The sequence below is a fragment of the Echinops telfairi genome, unplaced genomic scaffold, assembly GCF_000313985.2.
Source record: "Echinops telfairi isolate 266 unplaced genomic scaffold, ASM31398v2 ScPeMD7_31;HRSCAF=116, whole genome shotgun sequence".
Lineage (NCBI taxonomy): Eukaryota > Metazoa > Chordata > Mammalia > Afrosoricida > Tenrecidae > Echinops > Echinops telfairi.
In genome coordinates this window covers 60,031,386-60,051,653 of record NW_022103928.1, presented here as the reverse complement: position 1 = coordinate 60,051,653, position 20,268 = coordinate 60,031,386, and the positions used below count along the sequence as shown (strand labels likewise).

Genomic DNA, 20,268 nt, shown 5'->3' with positions numbered 1-20,268 from the left:
GTGGCCCAACTGGCTTGTGCTTGACTATACATCAAAAGTTTGCTGACCAACCGACCCAGTGGCACCAGCCAAGAAAAGCCCAGAGCTCCGCTTCTGGCAAGATTAAGTAGTTGAGGAAAACCCGATGTAGCGGGTTTTTCTGTAATGCGTGGGTTCGCTACCAAGGGGGATTGACTTGATCATGACAGGCTTTGTTTGGTGCTGTGCCTGACACATCGTAAACTTAAAACCAAACTCACTGCCATTGGGTCGGTTCTGACCCACAGTGCCCTTACAGGGCAGGGAGACCTGCCCCTCTGGTTTTTCCCAACATTGTCAACTACTTTATAAATATTCATGAAGGAGGTATAGCTGTCCTCTTTCTCCAGCACATCCCCCAGGTCAAAGACAATCAAACCCTACCATCCCATTGCATGCTTCCTCCCTGCCTGACCCTGCTTTCTCTCCCCCTTTCTCTTCCCCTCTTCCTCTCTCCCTCCCTTTTCCCTTCATCCAGCCACCCATCCATCCCTGTAAATAAACATCAGTTCTTCCAGTTCTGGTCTTGGCGTATGACAGGAGATAGGATCACCATCGAGGTCCTGCCCGCGCGCGGACTTTGCCCTCTTGCACTGGGGGGATGCAATCTACGAACATGCAAAGTGCATGAGTGCTGTGGAGCTGAGCAAGTCTGCAGAGGGGACACACAGCTAGAGTGTGAGTGGAGTGTCCAGTGAGACACTTCTCTTTCCTCCAAAGGTGTCCTTGGCACGCATTGGCCCCACAGTCAGCCTGGACCCAAACACTGGATGCAGACGGCTGGCTGTGCTTGGGAAAGACCCTGCCTGGGGGACAGAGGAAGCCCACGGGCTGCCTTCTCAAGAGGCTGGGTCCTAACAACTGATTCTGACTCTGCCGCCAGCAGGTCCTTGTATTGATGCTGTCCATGCTCAGATTCTGCCGGCTTACTTTTGTATTGAAAGGAGGGGCTGCAGGGTTGGGTGGATGACACTGTCCTGTTTTCTCGATCTGTGCCTCTGGGAAGACAAATGCTCACAAAGGTCACATGGAGGGCAAGCAGACTGACCTCTAGTCTCTGCTTGTGTTGGTTGGGACTACCCCATCTGCTCTGTGACTGCCCCCAAAATTCACCTCTGCTGAGAAAATGACACTGAATTCAGGAGGGAGTGTGATACGGTTAAAAAAGAAAGTGCTTCATTAAAAGACAAAAGAGCATATTTCCAATCTTTTTTAATGTACATTTCTCTATAGGACCCCCATTCCACTCCAAAATATTTATATGAGATATAAAAACATATATCCACTGAAATCCCGTTCACAGAAGCTGTATTTCCACTTGCTTGAAACGAAAAGCAACTCAAATAACTATGAACAGATGCGTAGACACGCTGTGGCATTTCTACTCAGCGGACTACGACGGCAATAAAAAGGACTTCTTGGTACATGTAGCAACCTGGATGAATCTAAAACACAGGAGTTCCTATTGTGTGATTCCATGTATCAGTGTGACATTCCAGAAGCACTCCACAGTAGCAGAGAACAAGTGGGAGGTTGCCCGGGGCCAGGCCTGGGGGATGAGGCTCAGCACTGGCGGACCTTTTCCCGTTGTGCTCTGTATCCGGATTGTGGTGGGGGTTACATAGCTGTGGTCTGAGATGCTTCTTGATTCTGGACAAGCTATTTTGCTTCTCGGGGGTTCGGTTTTCCTTCCCTGTTATGAAAAAGTTTACACTTTTATGTAAAAGTTGGTGGTGGAATTAGATGTTACCTAGGATTTCTTCTGACTTGAAGAAACCCTTGTTCTGACAGCATCTGGAGTGGAGTGAGTGATAAAGTGAACTTTGCTTTACAGGAAGTCATTGATAGCCAACGATGGGTTCATTTAGGGCATGGAATAACCAGAGGCTATCTGATAACACTCCTGCTGGATACAGAATCGTTTCCAGGCAAATGCTACCTAAGAGAACAGCTGAAACAAACAAACAGAAGCGATTCCCGCATGCATAAGGAGGGCGTTGCTCTGGAAAGCCCATGCACACGGAGGAAGAGCTTTCTCGGGCTGCTTCGGGAGGCGGAGCGAGAGTTATTAGGCAGCAGGGCTGGAGAGGCTGTCTGAAGGAGGATCCAGTTGGCGCTAGCACTCTGTGAACCCCGAATTACCCCAGACACGTGGTTGCGGGTTTCATTTCCTCTTCACCAGCCATGCCTGGTGGTTGTCGTTCGTACTGGTTGTCGTTCATACTGCCGTTAAGTTGGCTTCATCTCACGGTGGCTGCACGGGCAACAAGAACGTAGCATCCCTGTCCAGTCCTGCATCGTTCCCACGATCACTGCTTTGTTTGAGTCTACCACTGTGACAGCAGTGCCAGCCCTCCTCCCTGAGGGCTCCCCTTGCCTTTGCTGAGGCTCCCCTTTACCATCCATGCTGTCTCTCTCCAGCACTCGATCCCTCCGATGATGCATTGAGAACCCACACATCCATGTCTCGGATAGCGATTTGGGATGCTCAGGCCTTCACTGGTTACACTGCAGAAGTAGGTCTCCGGGCCCCTTCCCCGTGGGTGCCCCTGCTAGTATTTGACATACTAGTGTGTAGCTTCCAGCGCCGCAGCCACACCCAGGCTCCCACCGGCCCGACAGACTAACAGGTGGGCAGGGGAGCTGGCACTTTCTTGGTCAGAACTTAATGGCAGGTTACCAGGATGCAGCAGCCGCTGCTGGCGATGGTGCTGAGGTTGTTGTTTCCACTGCTCCGCATCGTTTCTAGTCCTAGAGAGTCTGCGTGAAAATAGAGAAGTATAGAAAACTTGCAGTGTTGCTGTGGTCATCTCTGGCCCATGGGAGTGAGGCAATATCTTCTTCACTTGGCCGTTTGCTTTCCTATCGTGGACAGGGAACACATACGGCTCCTGTAATCATAAAAAACAAGTGTATGTGCATGCGATCATGAGGTGTCGAAGGGGTCAGGTATCAGCCATCATCAGAACAACAATCACGTCATTGTGAATGAGGGGGAGTGCAGAGTGGGACCCAAAACACGTCTGTGAGCAACTGGACGTCCCTTACAGAAGGGCTGCGGGGAGGAGACGAGCCAGTCAGGGTGCAGGGTAGCAACAATGAAACACACAACTTTCCTCTAGTTCCTAAATGCTTCCTCCTCCCTCACTATCATGATCCCAAGTCTACCTTGCAAGTCTGGCTGGACCAGAGGATGTACACTGGTACAGATAGGAACTAGAAACACAGGGAATCCAGGGCGGATGATCCCTTCAGGACCAGTGGTGAGAGTGGCAATACTGGGAGGATGGAGGGAGAGTGGGGTAGAAAGAGGGAACCGATTACAAGGATCCACATATAACTTCCTCCCTGGGGGACGGACAACAGAAAAGTGGGTGAAGGGAGACGTCCGATAGTGTAAGATATGACAAAATAATAATTTATAAATTATCAAGGGTTCATGAGGTAGGGGGAGATCAGGGCGGGAGGGGGGGAAATGAGCTGATGCCAGGGGCTTAAGTGGAGAGCAAATGTTTTGAGAATGATGAGGGCAACGAATGTACAAATGTGCTTGACATAATTGATGTATGAAAGGATTGTGATCAGAGTTGTATGAGCCCCTAATAGAATGATTTTTAAAAAACAAACAAGCGTATATGAATAAAGGGAAAAAAGTAAGGAAACATGGGGCCCCCGGGTGTTTTGTGGACAGAGGCAGGGGCAGGTCTGATGGGATTCAGGACTCGGTAGGGGCTGGTGCCGCCGGAAGACTGGCCCGCATTGGTGGTGCCGGGCTCTGATTTGCACTCGCATCTCCCCAGGTCATGAAAACCTACCACATGTACCACGCGGAGAGCATCAGCGCTGAGAGCAAGTTGAAGGAGGCCGAGAAGCAGGAGGAGAAGCAATTCAACAAGGCGGGAGAGCTCAGCATGAACCTGCTCCGTCTGGAGGACCGGCCCCAGCGCCGCAGCTCCGTGAGGAAGGTCGAGAAGATGAAGGAGAAGGTGAGCGGAGGGGGCGCTCTGGGCACAAAGGGGACCCGAGAGCCCGAGGCTGTCAGGTGGACAGGTACTGCTGACACCGGGCCCTTAGAGGTCCGTATTGTGCAGGGGGACGGAGTGGCCATGCTTCGGCAAACACATGTCGCACTGGCCAGCGTCTGGGGAGTGGAGCTCGGCTGAAAAGTTGGGACGCAGGTCCCACCCGGTGAATATACTCTCGGTCTTGGTGGGTGCCGTGGGAGCTCCTTACCCGGTGGTCTGGAGTCCTGCTCTGAAGGCCAGTTGAGTGGCAGTGGTGATGTGGGTGCTGGGTACTGGCTATGACTGTATGTGCCGGATGAAGAGGGAGGGAGTAGCTCCAGGCTGCCAGTCAACACAATCAGAAAGTGCCCTTTCCAAACCAAAGGCAGGTTCAAGTCCACCCAGAGGAGCCACAGAAGAAAGGCCTGGCGATCTCCCTTAGGAAAACCAGCTGTTGAGAACCCTGTGGAAAGTGGTTCCACTCTGACATGCACAGGGTCACCTTGAGTTCCAGGTGACTCAAGAGCAACAGCTCATGGCGCACAGTGGGAGGAGTCAGACTGGGGTTTGAAAATATAGGTAGCCCCCAACGATCGTCTCCCTGATACAGAGCAGTGTGTTTATTTGAGTGCCAACAAAACCTCATAACTTTTGGGGGTCCATCCTATCATTAGTCATAGGTTGCAGCTCAGAACTTGCTGATGGTATCATCCTCAGGTGTTCACTCACAGATGTTCAGTTTTATCATTTACCTGGCCAGCTCTATAAAGATACTGATCAAAAGACAGCATTAATGAACATTTTAAAACATTTTTAAGATTTCAAAAGAAAGACAGGTTCATCTCACCCCGGAAATGAGCTGTTGTCTTCAGCCTGGGACTCCCAGGTAAGTGGCGGACTGCCTGCAGCGCGTTTATAAACCCCTTTCTGAGCTGCAGTTGTCTGACCTGTGCAGGAAATTCCTTGGACTAATAACAGAGGCGGCAGAAGATACCACACATTTTATGATTCCATTCTCAGGAAATGCCCAGACCAGACCAGTCTGTAGCGACAGAAGGTAGCTTAATGGGAGAGGAAGAATGACGACTAGTGGACAGGAGATTTCTTCTGAGTGACAAAGATACTCTGAAGCTAAATAGTGAGGGTAATTGTGAACTCAGGAAATACTGACCAATACAACACTAAGAACAGACAGGGATGACAGGCAGCACTATAGAGGTGTCGGCCAGGTGTGACTTGGGGAGTCGGAAGGTTCATCTTTGGTTCAAATGTGTTGCTAATTAGCCATTTGCCTCTTAGCTGTCACTTATTTTCAATTCCCGAGTCCTCGCTTATAAAATAGATACATGAAACCAAGATACTTCCAGCCTCCTTGCCAGGTGTGACATGTTGTGAGTCCCAGAGAAGGGTGTCAGAGAACGTTGGCTCGGGGCATAGTGGGGCCTCCAGAGAGGAATGAAGAGTATCTACACCCTCCTCCGGGATTGGGTGCATGGTGGCTTCCCGGTGTGACTGCCAGGGAAAGCCTTTTTTTCTTTTCTTTTTTTCCTGAAAATTGCCAAAGTCAGGACCTGGGGAAAGGCCAGGGGAGATCTCTAAAGAGAATAGCCTGTGGACTAGGGCAGTCCAGCTGAGAGAGGACAATCCTGGTTCCACAGGAGGCCTCGGGAAACACGCTGGATTCAGCCCCTTGTGGGTCCCCTCTGAGCGCAGACCCGGGGTGAGGAGCCTCGCTGTCATGTTGGAAAGTGTTGGAAAGTGGGAGACTGCAGGTGTCGTCAGACCAACACTTAACCCCCATCATTTGATCGCCCTTTTGCCCATTTTACATTGGTTTCAGTTCTTCTTGTTTTCTGCTTTCTTGTTGGTTGAGGTTTTTCTCTGTTCCATTTTGTTGCCGTCGGTGGGGGTGCTGTTGCTGTTTTTATGTTGTTCTGTACGTGACATCCAGGGCCAGTGAGTCGATAGAGACAATAACAGGATAAATGGTTTCTTGGGGGCGTGGCAGGAGGGGGTGGGTGGGAAGCTAATAACTGAGCACAAGAATGAAGAAAAAGTTCTAAAATTGATTGTGATGATGATTGCACAACTCTTTTTTAATACGGTTGAACTATTGAATGGTATATGTGAATTATATGCCAATTAAAAAAGGGTTCTATTCTCAAAACAAAGGCTTTCTCATTAAAAATAAATAAAGCACAGTTTTACACACACACACACACACACACACACACACCATAGCCTTGAAAACCCTAAGCAGCGAAGTCCCACTGTCACCCGGACCCTTAGAGGTCCGTATTGTGCAGGGGGATGGACTGGCCATGCTTCGGGGCGCTGTGAGCTGGAATTCACCCAGTGACACCTGCCGCAACCACATCCTTCTGTCCCGGGAGCCCCTCCTGCTCCAGGAGCCCCTCCTGCTCACCCACAGGCCAGAAACCAGAGTCCACCCAGAGGCTCTGGGGAGAAAGCCCTGGTGAGCCACGTCTTAAACATGAGCCAGTTAAAACTTCACGAGGGTACCTGCGCCTGCCGCGTCTGTGAATTATAGTGTTAGTAAGTCTCAGCAAGCACATTAAGATAAGGGAAAGGGAATCAAAGGCAAGCAGGTGGGAAAAGAAGAAATGCAGTGATCTCGACTCGTGGATGACATGTTCCTACGTAGGAAATTTTAAAGGGTCCACAAGGGAACTTCTAGAGCTAGCAGGGGAACTTAGTCACGTGTCAGGGCACACGGTCAGTTGGGTTTCTACACCCCAGCAATGCGAACCTGAAAGGAAATTAGGGGACACATTATTTTCAAAGCACTTCAGGGACTAACACACCTAGCAATCAATCTAAGGAGCCCTGGAGTGGTTATGCATTGGGCTGCTAGCCTCAAGGTCAGCGGTTTGAAATTGCTAGCTGCCCTGGGGGGGAAAGATGAGGCTTTTCACTCCCGTAAAGAATTTGAGTCTCGGAAACTCACAGGGGCAGATCTCACCTGTCCTATGGGGTCACTTTGAGTCATCGTCAGTGCGATGGCAATGAGTATACAGTAAATTGAACTCGGTATGTGGAGAATGCATACAATGAAAACCATAAAACACTGCTGAAAGAAATTAAAGATTTAAAGGGATGAAAAGATGTCCTGCGTGTATGGACTAGAAGGGACTATACTGTTAGCATTTCAGTGCTACATCGGTAGAGTCCATGCAGTCCTGCTCAGGATCCCAAGAGCTTTCTTTATAGAAATAGGAAACAAACCAACCAACCTCATCTTCATAGGAAATGGCAGAAGACCCCAAATAACCAAAACAATGTTGAGAAGAAAAGAATAAAATAAGAGGACTTGTAACTCCTAATTTAAAAATACACTCTGCAGCTATAGCAATCAGAACAGCCTAGTACGCTTATAACAATAGACACAGAGATGAGTGGGATTAGTTGAGACTAATGGAAACTACAGGAATAAACGCACATCCACAATGCACTAATTTTTGACAAGGCTGCAACATCCATTTGATGGGGGAAAGAAGAGTCTCTTTAATAAATGATGCTGGGAAGATGGTATTCCCACATGCAGAGAAAAGGAACAGGATCCACGCTCACACAATACACAAAAATATGATAAGTCTGGAGTAATCAAAATGTACAAGCTAAATTATAAAATGCTTAGAAGGAGGCAGAGTTGTCAGGTGAGACTTTTCACAATGCAATAGCAAAAGCACAAATAATGAAGGACAAAATAACCAAAAAGGACCTGGTCAAAATTTAGCACTTTTGTTCATCAAAAGGCTTTGCAAAAAAAAAGAAAAGAAAAGCTACCCGGATTGAGTGAGAGAAAATATATATCCTACAAGAACCTGCTGCTAGGCGCCATCAAGTCCCATCTGACCCATAGCCATCCTGTGTGCACAGAACAAGACATTTCCTGGTCCTGCGCCAGCCTCACAATTGCTCCTGTGCTTGAGGCCATTGTTCCAGCCACTCTGTCCACCTCCCTGAGCCTTCCTCTCTTTCACTGCTCCTACAAGAACTCAACACCCCAAAATTATAGAACAAAAGACATATAAACATGAACAACTTAACAGCAAAAGCCAAATAACCCAATCACCAAATGGTCAAAGAACTTGAATAGACATGTCACCAAAGAGGACATTTAAATTGTCATCAAACACGTGAAGAGCTGCTTAGCATCATTGGCCATCAGAGAGATGTAAAGCAAAACCACAGTGAGATACCATGTTGCTCCCTCTAGGAGGGCCAAGATAAAGCAAAAGAAAACCAGAAAATAACAAGTGTTGGTGAGGATGAGGGGAAATTGGAACGCTCGCCCCCTGATGGTAGAAATGCAAAACAGGACAGCCATTGCAAAGAGTGTGGCAGTGCCTAAAAAAACTAAAATTGAAACTACCTGAGGATCTACTGTCGGGGGTTTAAGTGGAGAGAAAATGTTTTGAGAACGATGTACAAATGCGCTTTACACAATTGATGTGTGTATGGATTGCGATAACAGTTGTATGAGCCCCTAATAAAATGTTAAAAAAAAAAAAAAAAAAAAGAAACATGGTGTTACTCCTAAAGGTCAACCAACAGTCTTTGAACAAACTAAAAAAAAAAAAAAAGAAACTACCATGTGACTCAGCAATTCCCCTCCTACACATCAAGGCTCGAAAGCAGAGACTCAAAATGAGACCTGAACACTAGTGCTCTTTGCAGGCTTATCCACAAAAGTCAAAATGCTCACCAACACACACGTGGATAAATAAATATTGTACATACATGAAAGGAATCCTGCCCAGCAAATAGGAGAAATGAAGTCTTGATACTTGCTTCAGTAGAAATGGATCTAGAATATGCAGAGTGAACTCAATCACAAAAGGGGAACTCTTGTAGGAGACCACTATTATAAAAGGTCAAGAAAAAATGATCACATTAAAAGAAACAGTCTTTAAGGGCTGCCAAGGGTGGACGTGAGAAGGAGGGTAAATTATTAGCTGCCTAGAGGGCAGATACTTCTTAACCTGGGTGAAGAGGAGGCAATATACAGTAAGAGGGAGCTTAGTCCAACATAGTTAAGGCCAAGGAGGACACTGCGAGGAGTAAAAGAGTTGAAGACAACAAAGGTAAATAATGCTATATCTACACAGTCCCGCAATAATGGCGATCTATGGCTTTTGGTTTATCCTGCTGTAGTGGCTTGAGTGTTGCTTTGATGATGGAAGCTATGCCCCTGGTATGTCTAATACCAGCAGAGTCATCCATGGCGAACCAGTTTCACTGGCGCGTCTAGACTAAGAACAGACTAGAAAGATGGATTAGGCTCTCCACTTCTGAGGGGTTAGTTATTGAAAACTATGAATAGAAGCTGAACATTGTCTGCTATAGTGCTGGAAGACGAGCTCCCAGGCTGAAAGGGACTCAAACATTCAACTGAGGAAGAGCTGCTTCCTCAGAGTGGAGCCAATCTTCATGACATGGGTGCTGCAGAGCTTTGGGTACCTTTGTTTGTTGGGGAGACTTGGTTCAAAATGAGAAGAAATGTACAAAGTATGAATCTGGGAAGCTTGGAAGTCATCAGAAATGAGATAGAACACTCAATGATCAATATCCTAGGCATTAGTGGGCTGTAACCACCACCTGTCTGTCGCTTCGCCATACTGTGGGGGCGTGTGTGTGGCTGTGATGCTGGACGGGATGTCCCTGGTATTTCAAATGCCAGCAGGGTCACCCAAAGTGAACAGGTTTCGGCAGGGTGTCCAGACTAAGAACGGACATCAAGAAGAACTCAGTGCCCACGTCAATGAAAGGGACCAACGGAAACCTTATGCAGAGCTTCAAAATCTTGTCAAATACCGAGGGTCTACTGATGGAAGCAGAACACGGTCAAAGATTGTGCTAGAGGATGAGCCCCTCGGGTCAGAGGGCGCTTGAGATGTGACGAGGAGGAGCTGATTCCTCAGAGTGGAGTCAGCCATGGTGACATGAGGGGGTAAAACCTGCGGCAGGGCTGCCCTTGGGATCTTCATCTGGTGATGGGGCAGCACTCAAGGGAAGGAGAAACCGCTGCAAAAATCTGCTGCTCTTTGGGACTTAGAAGGTGCAAAATATGAATCTAGGAAAATTGGAAATGGTCAAATGTGAAATGGAACATAAAAATCAATAGCCTAGGCATTGATGAGCTGAAATGGATGATACTGGCCACTTTGAATCAGAAAATCATATGATTTACTATGGCGGGAATAATACAATCAAGAGGAATGGTGTGCCATTCATTGTAAAAAAGGACATTGTAAAATCTACGATGAAGTACAATGTTGTCTGTGCTAAGATTACATCCATTTGCCTTCAAGGAAATACAATCAATGCAACTATAATTCAAATTTATGCACCCATCACAAAAGGGAGTGATGAAGAAATTGAAGAATTGTACCAATGACTTTAGTCAGAAATTGATGAAACATGCACTCATTCATGTTGCTTTGATAATTATTGGTGACTGAGATGGAAAAGTTGGAAACAAAGAACAAAGAATAGTTGTTGAAAAATATGATCCTTGGTGATAGAAATGAAGCTAGAGATTGAATGATAGAATTTGGCAACACCAATGACTTATTTAAAGCAAGTACCTTTTCAACAACACAAAAGATGAGTACACACATGAACTTCCCCAGATGGAACACACAGAAATCAAATTGACTGTGTCTGTGGGTGGACATGATGGAAGCTTGGTACCAGCAACAAACCAGACTAGGGGTGACTGTGGAACAGACCCTCAAGTGCCATTATGTACGTTCAGGATAAAACTGAAGAAAACTAAAACAAATCCATGAGAGCCAAAATACGACCTTGAGTCTATCCCACCTGAATTTCAAGAACATTTCAAGAGTATGTTTAACACATTGAATGCTGATGACAGAAGACCTGCTGAGCTATGGAAAGACAGCAAGAACCTCATTCACAAAGAAAGAAAAAGGTCATTAAAAAGACAGGAAAGAAAGAAAAGATCAAAGTGGATGTCAAAAGAGACTCTGAAACTTGCTCTCAATCATAGAGTAGCTAAAGCAAATGGAAGAAAGAATGAAGTCACAGAGCTGAAGAGAAAATTTCAAAGTGCAGCTTGAGAAGACAAAGCTAAATATTATAATGGGCTGTGCAAAGACCAAGAACTAAAAACCAAATGGGAAGAATATGCTCAGCCTATCTAAAACTGAAATAACTCAAGAAAACATTCAAGCCTCGATATGCAATCTCGAAAGGTTCCATGGAAAAATATCGAATCATGCAAGAAGCACTACGTGAAGATGGAAAGAATACAGAGTCACTGTGCCAAAAGAACTAGTCGACATTCTACCATTTCAGGAGGTGGCCTATGAGCAAGAACCAGTGGTGCTGAAGGAAGAAGTTCAAGTGGTACTGACCGCGTCAGCCAAGAACAAGTCTCCAGGAAGAGATGTAATATGAATTGAAGAGCTTCAGCAAGCTGATGAAGCATTCATTTGTCTATGCCAGAAAATTTAGAAGACGGCTACTTGGCCAACTGACTGGAAGAGATCCCTATTTGTGCCCATTCCAATGAAAGGTGACCCAACAGAATGCTCAAACTACTGAACAGTATCATTGATATCGCAAGCAAGTAAAATTTTGCTGCAGATCATCCAGCAACGATTGTAGCAGTACATTGACAAGGAATTGCTAGAGGTTCAGACCAGATTCAGAAGAGGATGTGGAACAAGAGATGGGTCTTGACTTAAAGCAAAGTATACCAGAAAGATGTTTACTTGTATTTTATTGACTATGCAATGGCATTTGACCATGTGGACCATAAAAAACTATGAATAAACTTGAGAAGAATGGGAATTCCTGAACACTTCATTGTGCTCATGAGGAACATGTACATGGTTCAAGAAGCAGTTGTGTGAATAGAGCAATGGGATACTGCATGGTTAAAAATCGGGAAGGGGATGTGTCAGGCTTGTATCCTCTCACCATACTTGTTCAATCTGTGTGCTGAGCACACCAGCAGAGAAGCTGGCTTATATGGAGAAGAGTGGGGCATCAGGATGGGAGGAGGCTTATGAACAACCTGCGATATGCAGATGACACAACTTTGCTTGCTGAAAGTGAGGAAGACTTGAATCACTTGCTGATGAAGAGCAAGGATGGTAGCCTTCAGTATGGATCACAACTCAAAGTCAAGAGGACCACAGTCCTCACAAGTAGACCAATAGGTAACCATATCATAATGGGGAGAAGTTTGATGTTGTCAAGGATTTCATCTTGCTTGGATCCGCAACCAATGCTCAAGGAAGCAGCGGTCAAGAAATCAAACGACACATTGTGTTAGGTTAAATGTGCGTCACAAGACCTCTTTAGAGTACTGGAAAGGAGGAATATTACCTTGAGGACCACGATGCTCCTGACCCTTATATGCGTGCACCAGTTGGACATTGAATGAGGAAGTCTGAAGGAGAGTGGAAGCATTTGAATCATGGTGCTGGAGAAGCACATTGAAAGTGCCCTGGACTGCTAAAGGACAAGCTGATCTGTCTTGGAAGAGGTACGGCCAGAGGCTCCTTAGAGGCCAGGATGACAAGACTTCATCTTCCATACTTTGGACATATTTTCTGGAGAGACCAGTCGCTGGAGAAAGATGGCGCGCGTGGTGAAGTGGAGCGGGGATGAAAGAGGAATGCCACAGTGCCTCAGCCTAGGAACACGTGTAAGGCAGGCGCAGGGCCAAGTTTTGTTCTGTGGTGCACAGGTGGCCATGGCTGACACCTGACCCAGTGGCATCTAACAATGAACAGCCTCAGTGAGCTGTGAGGGACTGGCCTTGGCCATTGTGACTCAGACAGTGATGAAAGTGACAAATGCAAAAGGAACAGCATTGCATTCATCAGCTCAAAACATTAAAAAAGAATAAAATTAAGATAGTTCTTGAAGTACAATGCTGTATGTGATCAGATAATATCTATATGCTTGCAATAAACTTGTTTCCTTATGGATAGACATGCAGGCTGAATGAGTGTGGGTGAGGAATTGGGATTATACCCACTGTAGATTTGACAGAGGACATTTGTATACATGTGTATCTGTGCAAATATATCTATAAGTATGGTGGGACATACGGGGGGGGGGGCAGTGCAGACTAATAAAAGCTTCTTATACATAACTTAACAGTTTGAGGGACTGAGTCATGGAGCCTGGGACTGAGGACCATGGCACCTTGGGGTAGCAGACTGACTGGCATAACCTAGGCCACAAAGACAAATGTTCTACCTCCTACTTAGTGAGTAAGAACTTGGGTCTCAAAATCTCATGAGTATGGGCTAGACCAGAGCATGTGCACTGGTGCAGATAAGAGCTCAGGACACACAGAATCCAGGTCAGATAAACCCCTCAGGAACAGAAATGGGAGTAGCGATACGAGGAGGGTAGGGGGAAGGTGGGAAGAGGAGGGGAAGAAGGGGGAATTGAACACAATGATTGACACATAACCATACACACACACACCCTCCAGGGGAATGAACAACAGAAACCATGGGTAAAGGAAGACAATGGTTGGTGTAAGATATGAAAAGAATAATAATTTATAATTTATCAAGGGGTCACGAGGGTGGGAGGGAGGGAAAAAAGAGAAGCTGATACCAAGGGCTCAAATAGAAAGTAAATGTTTAGAAAAAAATGATGGCAACATATGTACAAATGTGCTTGATACAATTGATGTCTGGATTGTCCTAAGGGCTTTAAGAGCTCCCAATAAAATGATCTTTAAAAAAGAAAAAAGTTCACAAGTAGCCATCTAAGGTGTGTGTACCTCTCGATCTCTGCCGATCAAGAGGAAAGAAGAGTGAAGAAAACTGAAGATACATAGAAATAATTAGTTCAATGAACTTAATGGACCACTTGAATATTAGTCACCGTGACCCTGACACCAGAGGTGCCCAGCTACCACAACCAATCGCTCCACAAGGGCTTACATGAGAAGGTCTGGATATCGTGGGAGGGAACTGTGGGATAGACTCAAAGTCACAACCAATGGAACTGACGGAGGGAACCATCTAGACTAGGCCCTTCGTCACCCTTCATTCTGGAAATGAGCTGACCCCATGGCTCAATTTTGCCCAAACAATAGACAGGTCCATAAAGGGAACAGTAACCCTAAGGAGGACATGCTCCTTGGAATAATCAACCATTGGAGGTCAAAGGGGCAGCGTTTCAGAAGGGCTGGCAGAGGAGGAGGCATGGAAACAGGAGGCACAGGGAGGAAGCAGGATAAGTGACAGTACAGGGAAGGGATTGCAGTCCATGACATGAAACCAATGCATAGGAGTTAGTGGATGAACAATGTATCTGCTCCACAACCTTACCTCCATTCACAATACAATGTCAAATATGTACAACTAAATGTTTTGTAAAAGCACTCTATGACCTGGTTATTTCACTCCAAGGAACACCTAGAAGATTTGTAAGCAGAGTGTTAAAAAGAGATTTGAAGACCAGTGTTCATCAGAGGCTGATTCACAACAACCAAAATCTGGAAACAGCCTACATGCCATTAACATATGAGTGGATAAACAAAATGTGGTGCAGGCATACAATGGAATACTACCAAGCCAGTACTAGAAAGGAAGTCTTGATTCATGCTACAATATGGGTGGAGCTGGAAAACCTTATGCTGAGTGAAATAAGTCAATCACAAAAGGACAAACATCATACACCTTCCTATATATCAAAAGACAAGAAAACAGTTTGCTAATGGTTAGCACAGGGGGGAGGAAGGCGTGAAGGTTAACAATAATATAATTATCCCTTTGATAAAGGATAGGCTTGTCCAGTTGATTCTGGTAATTGCTGTCAATAAGCTATACCCCTATAAGAAGTTGAATTAGCAAACATGGTGGACAGATAGATTTACAACAACAACAGAGAGGAGAGTAGCTGCTGGGCCTTCTTATGTGCAACCAAGTATCTCAGGGGATCTAATTCCTTAGTTTGGAGGTTCCTGGTCACAGTTTTATGGACTATTCCAGTTGACTGCCCTGGAATGTTGGAATAATGTGCTTAGTGATTTTCTTCTACTTTCTAATTCACTGCATAGAGTTGGTGGTTTTAAAAACTTCCAGAGCAACCATCCCAAGCACAACAGTTGGTATCCATTTGCCTGGACCCACAGAGAGAGAAAGGAGAGCCAGGATTAGGAGGCCGTTATGGCATGTGTGTCTAACTACCTCTACGAGCGTACCTTTGCCATGAGTCCAGAACTTGATGGGACCTGGATACCGTGACTGGACATTTAAAAAAATAAATTAATTTATGTAGCCAGCAGATCAAAAGGGAGAAAATGCAGAAAAAAATTTCGATTTCTCATAGACTACAGTGTTTCTGGAGCCATGAAGATTGGATGGATCCCTGAAACTATTGCTCTGAGATACTTTTTAAACCTTAAACCAGAACTACCCCCTGGAGATAACTTAAAATTGAATTAATAGTTAAGATTCACCAGTTTAAAAAATAAGTCTGCCCTAAGTACTATGCTTCTTTCCGAACTATTTATTTATGGTAAAGTTTACAACAGCCATCAAGAGTTTAGACAGGAAGCGTAGGGACAGTGCGTTTGTGAACAAAGGAGAAATCATTTGGAAAAGTAGGGTGGGAATGACACACGACGTGAAGCACGTAATCAGTGTCACCAGCTAGTGGGCCTGGTGTGTGTTTTGCTGTGTGCGTTCTCAGCAAACAAACCCCCCACAAAACACGAACAAAGAAAACCCTATGGGACACAGTGATACTCTGACACATGGGGCTCCCCAGGAGTCGGAATCCATTCACTTCCTACTGGTTCAGAACTGCTCCCTTTACCCGTCAGTGGAATTCATCTGTCTGAAATGCGCGGGAGGACGGCTATCCAGCCCGCTTACTCTTGACTCCCTCCTCCCTTGGTTGGCCCTGCAAAGAAGCAAGCTCCCAGCAAGGCAGTTATGCTAGCTGGAATGACACCTCCGGTGGCCTCAGCCTGCCTCTCCCTCCCACTCACATCCACCACCCTTCAGCCAGCAAAACGCAGTCAATACAGACCTGCCTCATGCAAGCGTGCTTCACAGAGGGGAGACTGCATTGGTGGTCGTCTATGTCAAATAAGTCTATTGGCATCATGCCTCCAAGAGCGTGTGCTCATTTCACAGAATTCGGTAATTTTCACAGTTTCAAACTTTTCCTAACTTCACTTAATAGACTACAGTGTGCAGTGTAAACATAATTTTTATATGCACTATTCACTTTGTTGTGGTGGTCTGGAACTGAACCTTAATGCCAAGGTAGGCCTATACCAACCTGTGCTGGGTGCCTCTGGGTTCTGCAGAGGCAGATCAAGTCCTTGGGGTCACCGAGCTTGCTTTCTAGTGGGAAAGGAACCAAAAAGTTAGCAAACACACTTTCACATCCTGGAAATTGCACATGAAGACCAACAGAGCAGGCCAAGGAGTAGAAAGCAAGGTAGGGAAGGGAAGGAATATTTGCAGGCCTTGTGTGAGCTCAAAGGGAAGGAAGTCCTTAATTTATTCATGCTCCCTGGGGTGAATGCAGAGGAATGTTTTAGTTAAGATTGTCTTCAAACGTAAAAGGAAATCGAAGAAAGAACTAGAGGCAAAGGGCATTTACAGAAGTCTAAATACATGTACATATGTAAATCTATATATAATGATAGGGAAATAGATCTATGAACATATATTTATATGTTAAGGATCAAGGTAGCAGATGAACATTGGGCCTCTACTCAAATACTCCCTCAATGCAAGAACACTTTGTTCTAATAACCTCACATTATGTGATGCTCACCTTCCCGACATTGCTGAAGACAAAATGGGTGCATAAGCAAATGTGGTGAAGAAAGCTGATGGTGCCCGGCTATCAAAATGTATAGCGTCTGGGGTCTTAAAGGCTTGAAGGTAAACAAGTGGCCATCTAACTGAGAAGCAACAAAGTCCACGTGGAAAAAGCACACCAGCCGTTGTGATCATGAGTTGTCGATGGGATCAGGTATCAGGTATCAAAGACCCAGAACAAAAAATCATCAGTGTGAATTAGGGGGAGTGGAGACCCAAAGCCCATCTCTAGACAATTGGACATCCCCTTACAGAAGGGTCACAAAGAAGAGATGAGCCAGTCAGGGTGCAGTGTAGCACTGATGAAACATACAACTTTCCTCTAGTTCTTCCTTACCCCCCCACCCCCCACTATCATGACCCCAATTCTACCTTACAAATCTGGCTAGACCAGAGTATGTATGCTGGTACAGATAAGAACTGGAAACACAGGGAATCCAGGACAGATAAACCCCTCAGGACCAATAGTGAGAGTAGTGATACCAGGAAGGTAAGGGGAAGGTGGGGGAGAAAGGGGAAACCAATCACAATGATCTACAGATAACTCCCTCCCAGGGGGACGGACAACAGAAAAGTGAGTGAAAGAGGACATCTGTCAGTGTAAGACATGAAAAAATAATAATAATTTATAAATTATCAAGGGTTCATGAGGGGGGTGGCTTGGAGGGGGAAAATGAGGAGCTGGTACCAAGGGCTTAAGTAGAAAGAAAATGTTTTGAAAATGATGATGGCTACAAATGTACAAATGTACTTGACACGATGGATGGATGTGTGGATTGTGATTAAGAGCTGGATGAGCCCCTGAGAGAATGATTTAAAAAAAAGGTTGTCCTCAAACTCATACTCATAGCAACCCGATAGAACCAAAAAGAAATACCCCGATGGTTTCTGAGACTGTAACTCTTTATGGGAATAAAAAGCCTTGTCTTTCTCCCAGGAGCGGCTGGTGGTTTTGAACTGCTGACTTTGTGGTTAGCAGCCCAACTCACAACCGCAATGCTATCTGGCCCACTATGAGTCAGAATCAACTCAGTGGCAGTGGGTTTGACTGGTTGGTTAGTCTTCAAAGGTCGGTATGGCCATGTGACCTTGGGCAAGACCCTGGATGGCTTGAAGACACAGGGTGTAAGGATTTGGAAGAGCATCTGCCAGGCAGAAAGCACCATGGCAAGTCTGGTGGTCTTGATGTGGTAATGAACCTGACCTCTTGCACATCAACTAGGACACTAGAACTGGACTAATAAGGGTGGGTATGAGGGAGATAGGGTTCTGCTGCAGAGGTCACTGAAGGACAGTCGTGGTGGGCTGTAAAGGGCAGCACCAGCAGTGGAGTTATCCACAGTGGTGCTGGGAAGCCTTGATGGGTGCTGAACAGAAATCTCTTATTTGCGCCCTGGCCCACCCTGGCAGGGTGCTTCTCAGGGTCCATCTCTGCAGGTTCTCCAGCCACCACGACAGAGTTGTGTGTTCCCTCCTCTCTGCGCCCACGCCCTTTGCCCATGACTGTCTTGGTCTCCTAGTGCTGCTGCAGCAGAGATACCAGATGTGGGCAGCTGTAAAGAACACACGTTCATTTGCTCAATCTTTTTGACAACAAACCAGTGTCTTGGCTGTGCCCGTTCCTCTCTTGTTGCTACTCTCGCTGTTTTCCTTGGCTTGTTAACAATCTCCACCCGGCTTCTGTCTTCTTCCTTCTGGGTATGCATGTCTCTGAGAATGGTTCTCTGTATGTAACTCAGAAGTGATTGGGTTTAGGATCCATGCTACACGGACATGACCTCTGCTAGACTGATTCCATTGCACTAGACTGCATTATGGAAAGTCATCACATCACATCACATCACACTCTCAGACTAGAATTTCAGCACATGGTTGTTTGGTTTGTTGAGTGACACAATTCAGTCTATAAGAATGGCCTCGGAGCAAGAATCACAAAAAGATTCGACCTTGCCATCCACTCTGACCCGTGGGATTGAGCTCTCAGGGTGCTGTGTTAAATGGTTCTGGAAGGCCTTGTCTGGCGTCCAAGGGAAGGAATTCTCCAATTTATTCATGACACCTGGGGTGAATGCCAAAGAGGAGTGAAGTGATCCAAAGGCAAGGAATCTGCCAATGGCATTTGTTGACTGGTTACTGTTGGTTACATATGTGAAGTAAGGTAAGCTTTTTGAGAACAGCGCTCCAACGGTTACATACGTCGTGTTGAGAGGCATTGCAGGTTGCATGGGGTGGACTCCCAGGTGGCCATCATAAAGAAAACCATCCCTGCCTCTTACATCTGCCCCTTTCTTCTCCCAGAGGCAGGCAAAGTACTCCGAGAACAAGCTGAAATGCACCAAGGCCCGGAATGACTACTTGCTGAACCTGGCCGCTGCCAACGCAGCGATAAGCAAATACTACATCCACGATGTCTCTGATCTAATCGATGTGAGCACCCTGGGGAGTCTGCGACTGGAGGAGGGGCTCGTCTTTGTCCTTAGTTAACATTCTGGGGTGGCCCTGCCCGACGGAATGGCAGGGAGCATGTGGGGCCTGGGAGATGAATCGTACTTCATGGCTGCCCCTCTGTGGGTGGGAGGTGGTGCCCTTCATGGCTGGGTCGGGCAACATGTCTTGCCCATACCTTTCCCGAGTCCCTCCTCAACAGCAGCAGGCCCTTGACGAGATTTCCCGATTGGGGGATGAATCACAGTCGCTTCCCAGGATGGCACAGGAGAGATCTATGTATATGTTCCTGTCCCTCCGCCCTGTATCTTGTTGCTTGGCTGCTATGACACACGCACTCGTGAAAGCAATTAGTGCACGAGCCAGAATTACACAGATTCGTTTTACACAGGGGCCATTACCTCGGGAGAAACTGGGTGGTTTAGCAAGTGTATAAAGGAACACTGGCCCCTCCATGCCAGCTGTGCTGCGCACGCTGTACGAACAACCCTGCTTGTAGCAAGAAGGTGCTGTGGCATGTAGGTGGGAGCCGGGACTGTTTGTCTTCCCCTTCCTAGGTAGACCGAGCTCTGCCTAGTAGGTGGCCAGCACAGGCTCAAGGCTGGCTGATGGACCCTTGTCCTCTGACCCTGGGTATCTCCTGGGGAACTTGGAAAGCCATTGCCTTCCCCTTCCCTGCAGAGGGGAGCGAGCACCTGATCATCATCCCTGCCCTGCCCTGCCCTGCCCTCTGAAGGCGCAGACTCCTCCTCCTTCCTGCCCTTTCACGTTCACTTTTAACATTAAGCCTCTCTTTGATTCATTTGCCAAATATTTATGGATCACCTACTGCAGCAGTGGGCGAGTCTGCAGGTCTGCCCTGCTGGGACCGACTCTCCAGGGGATGCATGGTCATGCCATCACCAAGCAGAGTTGTAGGAGTCACAGCGAGG

General features: G+C 46.4%; 1 protein-coding gene across 4 annotated transcripts in view; it reads left to right on the top strand.

Moving 5' to 3' along the window:
* Positions 1-20,268, top strand: part of SRGAP3 (SLIT-ROBO Rho GTPase activating protein 3) — a 286,222-nt gene that overhangs the window by 201,127 nt on the left and 64,827 nt on the right. For all 4 annotated transcript variants that reach the window (XM_004702263.2, XM_004702262.2, XM_045289778.1 and 1 more), the window contains exons 5-6: positions 3,819-4,004; positions 19,190-19,318. In XM_004702263.2, the coding sequence (XP_004702320.1) occupies positions 3,819-4,004; positions 19,190-19,318 (315 nt within the window). The remainder of the gene's footprint in view (positions 1-3,818; positions 4,005-19,189; positions 19,319-20,268) is intronic.